The sequence below is a fragment of the Protobothrops mucrosquamatus genome, unplaced genomic scaffold, assembly GCF_001527695.2.
Source record: "Protobothrops mucrosquamatus isolate PMUCROS unplaced genomic scaffold, P.Mucros_1.0 scaffold9, whole genome shotgun sequence".
NCBI classification, from domain to species: Eukaryota; Metazoa; Chordata; class Lepidosauria; order Squamata; family Viperidae; genus Protobothrops; species Protobothrops mucrosquamatus.
Genome location: NW_015386396.1, coordinates 569,377 through 579,644, shown reverse-complemented (window position 1 = coordinate 579,644; position 10,268 = coordinate 569,377). Strand labels below are relative to the sequence as shown.

The 10,268-nt window shown below is 35.3% G+C and overlaps 1 protein-coding gene across 1 annotated transcript in view; it reads right to left on the bottom strand.

The window, feature by feature from the left end:
- Positions 1-10,268, bottom strand: part of LOC107282567 (ATP-binding cassette sub-family A member 10) — a 54,620-nt gene that overhangs the window by 27,282 nt on the left and 17,070 nt on the right. Inside the window, exons 12-18 of the mRNA XM_029283034.1 lie at positions 8,436-8,578; positions 6,194-6,284; positions 4,820-4,959; positions 4,549-4,662; positions 4,171-4,339; positions 2,227-2,390; positions 987-1,114 (exon numbers count right to left, since the gene is read on the bottom strand). Coding sequence (XP_029138867.1) covers positions 987-1,114; positions 2,227-2,390; positions 4,171-4,339; positions 4,549-4,662; positions 4,820-4,959; positions 6,194-6,284; positions 8,436-8,578 — 949 coding nt within the window. The remainder of the gene's footprint in view (positions 1-986; positions 1,115-2,226; positions 2,391-4,170; positions 4,340-4,548; positions 4,663-4,819; positions 4,960-6,193; positions 6,285-8,435; positions 8,579-10,268) is intronic.

Genomic DNA, 10,268 nt, shown 5'->3' with positions numbered 1-10,268 from the left:
GGATTGGAAACTCTCCACTCAAAGGCTCATATCATTGGGGGGGGGGGGGGAACACATACACTCTTACAAAAAGCAAACTTTAAAATTTCATGGTATTAAAAGTTCTCTAGTATTCTATCCATTGCAGCATGAATATCCTAATTAGCCTTCACTTTTCCTTAAAGTTACCGTTCTTGAAGGATAAGATTACTATAATGAAGGTTATGCTCTAAAATATACTTTTGTTTGGAAGGTTAACGTAGCAATAGACCATGATGCAACATTTGGCCATTATTGTATCCAAACGTGAAGTGTTCCTATTTATGCCCCATTTTAGATTACAGGAGGTCTTTGACTTACCACCAGTCATTTAACAACTAGTCAAAGTTACGACAGACTCCTCAGAGCTACTTACAACATGTTTTTGGAGTTATGACAGTTGCACACCCTCCCATTTGGTGAGCTCCGCAACTGGCTCACTGTTACAGACGTTTGCAGCATCCTGCAAATGACTACAATTTGAGGGGGGGGGGGTTTGCCAGGTTTTAGCATTTATTTCCAGTTTCTGACACAAAAAAAGCCTCTTAGGCCAGGGAAAATGGATTTGCTTAACAATTATCATAGTCACTTAGAAACTGCTGTGGTTGCTTAACAACTGTCATTAAGAAAGTCATTGCAACTTTGAATTTTGTCACGTGATACCTCGACTTATGACTCTAACTACTTATGACCAAAATCCCAGGCTCATTTATAATCATAAGTCAAGGACTGTAAAAACAAGGAACAATCATTCTTTCCTTTTTTTTTCCAAATCTGATATCCTACATACATGGTGGACTCTAAATATAATTAAATTATATTAATTAATATAATTAAATATATATTAATTATATTTAAAATATAGTTAAAATTATACTCCCCAAAGGCAGCTATAATCTTCTCAGTCAATTCTATTAAATCCATTGTTTCATTTTTCCAAAATGAAAAGGGAAAGAATTCAATGTTACCTTGTCTTCAATGTCTACTTGTATGGCCCCATTGTGAGCCAGCTGGTCACTGATATTGTTACCTGAGATTACGTCCATAAGAATGTTCTGGTTCTTTACTGCCTGGATAAAATTGTCAATTTTTTCACCTAGAAAATAAAACAAAGGAGGACAAGATAAATTTATGGGGTATTTACTTTCCAAACAAAGAAAAGAGTACTAAATAATCAACAATACAATATTTAAATATAATCTTATATCTAATATTCAATTCACATTTAATTGTAGATTAGGATGGATAACTCTGATGCTCTACCTTTCTCAAACTCTAAATCTGTCTGTCTGTCTAGCTAGCTAGCTAGCTAGTGAGATTTTGGAAGTAATTACAAAGAATCCTTGCCATGGAAAAATGTTTTTGTTCTGAAATCTTTAAAAAAAAGTCTTTAAAAATTGGGCACTAGAGGCAACTAGAAGGAACTAAAGATTACAAGTAATGGAGGAGACTACTCAAATCTGACTTATAGATACCGAGTAAATCAAGCTATTTTAACATTGGAAATATTGAATCATATTTTTGAACAATGGACCCAGAAATCATTTTATTAAGAATGTCTGCCTCTATAGATAGACTGTGATGTAAAAGATGTTATGGAAGAGGCACAAGTTTTACCTGACAAGACTGACACTGATTTGAAAGTTTATTTTAAAACAACCAGCTATAAAAATGATTAAAAAAATATGTCATATTGGACATAAAAAAGAAGCTGGCAAATGTCTTAATAAATAAAAGCACTGCACAAATAACAAAGCAAGAGAGTGGCTTGAATAATTTTCCTAAATTGGATTTACAAAAGAGGCTTGTTAAAGCTTTGAAAAATTTTGTAAGAAGGAACAAAAAAGAAGAAGAAAAGAAATGAAGTTCTAGGACATTACTTGAAGGGAAAGTTCAAAATAGTCAGAACTAAAAGGAATGAATATAAAGTTGGTTTATTTGATCAAGGTTAAAGTATGTTATTATCTCGGATAACCCTTAATGGAGTTTTGGTGATCAGGGCTGAAACGAAGTTTTAACGATTTGTTTATAGATAAGTGATGAGATATAGGAAGAAAAGAACATTTGTTGTACTTCAGTAGATGGTGAATTGTTTCTTTTTCTATTATTTCTTTTCTTTGGTTTATTTCTTATTAGTTTTTATCGTTGCATTTGTAATTTGTAATATAAATACTATGAAAAAAAGAACATTATATTCTTCGCCCTTACCTGTGTTGTTAAGGATCAGAAGTCCAGATTTTTCCTTGAAATGCCACTTTCCTGGCTGAAAGTATAACCCAGGATGAAGCTCTGCATAATGCATGGTCAACGAAACAGCAAAGGAAGCAGTTTGAAATATATAAGGTAATAAAATGATTCCAGAAATTAGTAAACTGTAACAAAAGAGAAACACAGATTAAGCATAACAGAGATGTGACACCCAACTAGTGTCATTCTACTTAATTTATTAAGCTAGTGAGAGCAACATTATTTAGAGGAAAAGTGATCTTTATTAATTCCCCTAAGTTTTGAACCACTGAGGAAAACAAATTGCAGTTCTATCTATTTAAAAATCCTATTTTTTTTTTTAAATTGCTTACTGTATATGAAACAAATGGCATCCTGGTAATACAAAACAAAGCAGGTCTTTCCCAACCCATAATTTTGTGTGTTTTATAGTTTTATAATATCTTTATATGAGGAAAAGTAGATGTACTTTTCTAATAAAATTTATAATTAGTTAACGAATAACATGGACAGAGCAACTTCACAGGATCAAAAATTCCATTGACAAAATCTGATATTTTCAGAGTGAAATCGGAGTATAGCAAGATTTGTTTGCACAAATATCCAGGGGATCATCCGTGCCCTCTCTCTAATTTGTCTTCATCCTTGGAGAAGAAATATTTTATATCCTTGGACCCTTTAATGATCATTAAGAGAGAGGGAAGGAGAGGGGGAGAGGGAGAATGAGAGAGATAGAGGGAGGGATGGAAGAAGGGAGGGATGGAGGGAGAGAGAGAAAGGGAGACAAAAGAAAGAGGAAGGGAGGGAGATTATCTTTAGAGAGGTAATCCTCAAATTACAACAGTTCACTTAGTGACCATTCAAAGTTATGACATAACCCCCCCCCAAGTACTTACGACAGTCCCAAAGTTACGAATGTTGCAGCTCCATGGCAGTCATTCACCCTTACGAATGCCCGCAGAGGCACTGCAACATTCGCCCTGCCTATTTCCCACCCCCTGCTGGGTCTCCACAGGCACTGGGCCTGTGGACACTCACTTTGCAAAGATCTAGCGAACTTTCAGTTTCTTGGCCTGCTTCAGTGCTTCAGGCCTTTGATCGCGCTACTGATCTCACATGATCTCATGGTACTTTAGGCCTCTGCTCTCTGCAAACAGAGGCCTGGACAAGATCTGCCGCAAAAGGCTTTGCAAATGGAGGGAAGGCCTGAAGCACCAAAGCCTTCCCTCCATTTGCAAAGCCTTTTGCCATCTTTGCAAAAAGCCTTTGCCACCGAGAACGGAAGCCGGGAAGGGCATGTGCATCCTTGAGGAAAGGCCTTTGCTGCCGTAAACAGAGACCCAGAGGGACATGCACACTCCTCCCAGCCTTCGTTCTCGGCAGCAAAGGCTTTTTGCAAAGATGACTGGAGCCTATAAGGACACAATCTCTCATCCCTGCAGGCCTCGGCAAGCCTTTGTTCAAGGCAAAACTGCAGCAGAGGCGGGAGAGGAGACAGCTCCCTTGATCGTTGAGATTTATGAAAGTTAAGTGACCCAGTTGGGCAGGATGGGGGGGAGGGGGAAGCATGAGATATCTCAGTGGGTTGGGGGAGGCCTTGCATGGTTGGAAGCACTAGGCCCCCCCCATGGACTTCCCCACCCTGAGATACCTCATGCCCTTAATGATCTGTGCATTCAATTAGCAAATGCATGGGCAAAAGCAGGGAGTGATCATGTTCAAGTTATATGATTCAGTCCTACGAATCCTTGGGTTATGAATGTAATTGGCAGGCTCCATTACACTTGTAACTTGAGGATTACCTGTATTTTGTTCAAGATTCATGCAGACAGATTTTCACGTCAATCATGGCATATATTTTGGCCCTTATTCCATAAGAAGATTGTACATTCAACATGCTTCAAATATAATTAATAAATCACTCACAGGGCTCCCCAGATTTTGCATTCCCTCTTGAGATTTAAAAAGTGCATTCTTGCAATGGCATAAACTTGTTGTCTCCAGAGTCCTAAGCCCTTCATTGTCACTTTCCCCATCTCTGACAGCAACAGCAGATTCTGTTCCATTTCATCCTTTCCTGGTTCTTCTCCTTCCCCTTCATAACGGACTCCATAATCTAAGGTAAGTTTCAAAAATATCTTTCAGTATGCTTATTTCAGTTGAAGAAAGTCTTCGTTTTCTAACCTTCATCCCTCTCTATTCCATTCTAGCTTCTGACACCCAAATCTCTTCATTACACTTTGCTATATCTCTTCAATTATTACCCTAAAGTACTTCTAGCAGAAGATATTCCAAATACTTTACCGGAATTTTTTTCATTTCCTTCTTGTTTAAGGAAGACATCTTCCAGAGTTGTCATAGTAACTCCATAGTCAAGTATTCCTAGATCTGTCTGTTGATCACTTTCACTGAACAAATCTGAGTGGACAAAAACAAATCATATGTTTGACTTTGATTTGTCTATTATAGGTCCTTTGGCATATAATAGAAAGCAAGTTAAATTCAGATGACTTCAACTATATGGGCTCTTTCAGAAAACAGTGACTAAATTTATTTTTATTTACTCGATAATTACCTGGAAATTTATTCACGTGTTCTGAAGGCAGGATGTATCTCAGCTCATTTTCATGTTGTCCTGATAATTTCACCGAAGGAATGTAGTGCTTAACCAGTGACGTTGTTCTTTCAGAATCACAAATTTCATTTATATACATCCTGTTCATGTTAAACAAACATTTGGGCAGACAGCAATGGCTAAGAGTTGCATTTTTTCCCAGTAAACCCTTGAATTTATGGACTTCATTTTTATTTTCATTTATTATTTTCTTTTTGTTAAAACCTTATGTAAGTCATCCATAATCACAAACTGCAAGATGGGCAATCATATAAATTATTTAAATACATACATGCACATATAAAATACATGCTTCTAATATGCAAAATTATATAAAATATCAATGCATAAAAATATTCTGGTTTAATGGACATTCAGCTTTAATGTCTATCATTTTTCCCCCCAAATTGCCTAAACTGAGAGGTTTCTATATTTGAGAAAATCATTTAAGAAAGAATCTGTTAATTTCTGACCAAGTTCAATCATTTAAAGTTGGCTAAATTTAAATCTAGTATTTAATTTCTTTCAACATTTATCCTGTAGCTATGAAACACATAATGTGATATTATGTTTTTGATATTTTATCTAAATCTCCCCGCTCATTCATAGAACTATCATTATTACATTAGATCACATTTCATTAAATACCCTTTTGTATAACTGCATCCTAACTATATAGCTAAATGTCATCTTCCAGCGCCCCTTATTACTAATCATGCAGGTTAAGATTGCTTGGAGTTTTGGTTTGGCAACTTCTATAAGATCCCATATTAAACAGAAAATTGCTAAATTTATAGCAGATTTATAAATATTTCAGTTCCTCGCTCAAACTAAAAATGTCTTTGTAGATCTACTGAATTTGTCGATTTGTTTATTTTTAGATTTATATATTCCTCAATTACCCTTTTGTCTTCAAACTTTAATAGGAATTTATAGATTCTAAGAATATTGGTATCCTCAGTGAGGGCCACTTGCACTTGTTCAATTCAGGAATTCATGAGCACCACGGCAGTAATTACTGACTAGATCCCAAATTCTGTCTGCCTCAGTCATCAAGCAGGATTCTTCCTGGATTTGGAGGTTTTACTTAAATAAGCTGAAGCTGCTCTTTGTGCTGTTTTTACTTTTTGTAGCACTTTTCTTCCTTTATTCATTTAATTATTTTAATGGCTAATCAATAAGTGCCTTGAGAATTCCATTTTGCAAATGGAAAAGGGTGAATGAATAATTGCAGGAATTAATGAACGTTAAGTTAACCAAGACTGCATCGGATTGATAGGAAACATTCCACAATTGCCAAGCAAATAAAATGCCATGTTGTCATAGTCCTAGTACCTTAAATGATAGCCAATTCCCCATTTTTTCTTCAAGAACAGAGATGAGCCAACACAATTCAGCTTGCCATGTGAGAGAATAGCTTTGCGATCTAGAGAAACAGCAAGCAATAGCATTTTTGTTGTTATCTGTTTAGCAATACAAAGCCCTCTACGCCAAATTCCAATTGTCAACGAATGGGTGTTTTAGAAAAGTGAGTCAGCAAAAGAAACCCAACAAATACTTTGACATCAATTAGTCCTTATGATAAGCATATGCATTGTAATTGGTTTTATTACTATATAACAGTAGATTTGTTCCCTTGCAATAGGATAAGCTTACATAATGTATGTACGACTACAATATCCCATATTCCAAATCTCTGCTCCAGTACTATGATCACTGAGTGGTCCCAGCTAAACTACAATCAGTCGAGGCTAACTCTTTTTTTTTGTTCAAACTTTTATTGGGTTATCAAAATATAAAATACAAAGAAAAATTCAAAAAAAATAATAGAAAAGTAGGAGGAGGGAGAGGAAAAGGAAAAAAAGATATAGTGTAAAGAGGGAAAAAGAAAGAAAAAGGCACCAACTTCCGACACTCTTTAACACAGTGGAAGGTAACAACATTACAACCACAACTTTTTACTTTTACACAGCAGTACGTACAAATCATTTCTATAACAATAAACCTATCTAATTAGCAAAAATAAAATCAAAGTTTCATTTCTTTTTTCATTACAGGCACAAAATCCAGAAGCAATTTCAATGTATTCTCTTTTTTGGATAAAATAATCAATTTGACCATCTCTGCTTCCCTTTGCTGTGGGGAATAGTATATGCTTTTGTTAACTCATTAATCTTTATCACAATTCATATTTAAAAAATCTTCTATATTATTTTATTTTTTGTTTAACCCTAAAGGGAGAAAACACTTTTTCTAATTTTGATATTTTACTAACTTTAAAAAATATTCAAGTAACCCCTTCATTTTAAACCCAGAACCCAAAACACAATACTACATTAGAGCTTTCATTCAAATATATATACAGTATATCACACCCATATAAGCCCAATTAACTCCAATTAGCTCATTGAATTCAAATCTCTCCCTTGAGTTTATCCTCATGGAGTAAATCTTTTTCTTCTCTTATTTTCAAATTTAATCAATAGTATTTTACAAACTTTGGGAATTATTCAGCATTACATAAAAAGACAGAAGACATACATTTACAAACTCATTTTATACGTACAAAACTGCCTTAAAGCTTTTTTTCAATACATATATCAAACTTAAAAATCCATCCTAATTAATTAAGTCATTAAATTTAAGTCACTCCCTCCAGCTTATCTTCATAAAATGAAATCTTTTTGTTCTCAGGAGTGTCTATCAGGCCTCTTTTCTTCAAGAAATTCTCAGCCTAACTCTTGAGATTGAATTTGTTTCCCAATGTAAAATGCTTCTTAGTAGGAAATTATGAAAAATTATAGTAATTTGTTCATTAGACTCTGAAACTGTACCCTGTTTGGATGAAAATGCTTGCAAAGACTCAGAAGAGAGAACACCTCAATCATTATGCTATAAATGAATGCAAAGAAAGAATAGCTGATGGAATGCAAGGAAGAAAGAATGAAGGGGACAATGGCAGTGGGTAGATAGAAGATAGTAAAAAGTGAAGAGTAAGCTTAGTGTGGAAAATAAAAACATCACATCGAATTCATTAAACAACATTCATTAAATAGCACTAGCAATAGCACTTAGACTTATATACTGCTTCATAATGCGTTACAGTCCTCTCTAAGCGGTTTACAGAGTCAACATATTGCCCCCCAAAATCTGGGTCCTCATTTTACTCATCTCAGAAGGATGGAAGGCTGAGTCAACCTTGAGCCAGTCAGGATCGAACTGCTGGTTGTGGGCAGAGTTAGCGGCAATACTGCATTCTAACCACTGTGCCACCACGGCTCTTAGAAATAGAAGTAGAAGATTTAGCATCCAACGTTTTATTGGGGCTTCAGAATGCATAAAGTGGGCCCCAAGCTTATGGAACACTGAACATTTTCAGTGTAGTATGGAAAGATGCTTAGTATGCTAAATGAAGCAGTTCTCTATGCAGTTCAAAGGAATTTTGTTCTACTAAATAGAAACAAAAAGAGATCTGACAACATACACAGAAGTAACATTACAATATACCTGTATTCCTCTTACTTTATGTTTCTTCCTATATTGTAAATTGCTTTATTATAAAAAAAAATCTACTCACCAGAAAGGATATCAGCTTCATCCATGAACTGGGTGGTGAACAGAATGACTCGACCTGCTTTTTGCTCATTTAGGAGAGTCCATACCTGGTGTCTAGAATAAGGATCCAATCCTGCAGTTGGCTCATCTAGTAATAATACCTGCAGGTGAGAAGTACAAAAAGTACATATTTTAATCCAATCATATTGAGAAATGAATGGGAGAGAGAAATTATGCTATCAGGTTTAGAGAAACCTGAATAGGTTTGAACTAAAGAATGGTTTGTACACGTAGAAAATTCAAGGTTGTATACTTCAAAGGTAGTATATGAGTACACAAAGGTATTTCAATATCGCTGGCAAATCCAAATAATCCGAAGCACCTGATTGATTGAAAAGTGCAACAACAAACATGCATTTAAAATTAATGATTTGTATGCCAAGAAAGTGTTATTTGAAAGGAGAAATTAAATGCAAGCTGACATTAAAATGGCTATAACGGCATATTATTCATATTAGAGCAAGTAGATGACTATGTACTGTTTCCCGTGCTAGAAAGCATGTATGCAGTGAAACAAAAATTAGAATCAAGAATGAATATAAAGAATATAAATATAAATGATGGGTATGTTGAAGTGGTTTGGTCACAGAAAGAGAACTAATAATCATCTAATTTCAAGACAAATGTGAGAGAAGAGTGAAAGGGTCCAGAGCATGAAAAAGACAGAGAAGAAACTAATAACATCCTCAAAAGGACAGAATGAAATGTTTAAAAACTACTGTAACACAAAACCATGTATGAAGCACTATATACAGACAGAAGTAAGAATGGTTTGCAAGGACAGAAAAACATGGAGAAATACAGCGAGTGGTGATCTAAATTAGTTTGAGCTACATTTCTTTCTTTTTTTCCTATGTTGTTCCTTATTTTCTTTGGCTTTTCTTTTCTTTTCTTTACTCTGTTTAATATTGTTTAGCCTAAGGAGGAAACAGCATGATGGGCCTACTAGTAGTCTTTGACTTACAACCATTTGTTTAGTGACAATTCAAAGACACAATGGCACTGAAAAAAGTGACTTATGACTATTTTTCACACTTAATGACCTAATGACTTAGCATCCCTGTGGTCACATGATCAATATTTGAGCACTTGGCAAAAGGCTCATGTTTATGACGGTTGCAGTGTCCTGGGGTCATGTAATCACCTTTTGCGATCTTCTGACAAGCAAAGTCAATGTGGAAGCCAGATTCACTTAACAACTGTGTTACTAACTTAACAACTGCAGATGTGTGGCAAGATATGTCATAAAATGGAGCAAAATTCACTTAACAACTCTCTTGCGTAGCAGTGGAAAGTTTGGGTTCAATTGTGCTCGTAAATTGAGGACTACCTATATATTATATACAAGTGTATATAATATTAAGAAATATCATTCAGGATAGATGTTCAATCATTCTTTATGATTAAATGAGAACATTGCAAATTCATTGAGTTTAGAATAACATTTATGAAATCTAATTTTTGGCAACTAAAATGAAATCAACCCAGATGTGAACATTTCACTTTGCACAAAAAGATCAAGCACGTTTTCAGAAACGTTTGAGAATAGAATTGAATTTTTCAAAGAAATAAAGCCAGAGAAAGGTATACTAAATCTGTTAAGTCCGGAGAATAATGGCACTTGAGACGAAGCATTTCTAACAAGTCTTTATTCTCTGCTTCCAATCTACGAACAACGACAAGCCCAGAGGCGCGCAAGCCTCTATATATACCCTCCGATCCCCGGGCAATTCCAACCAATCACAAGGCAGTCCTTTCCCGCCTTGCGCATGTGCGCAAGGCCGGCGCCGCTCAG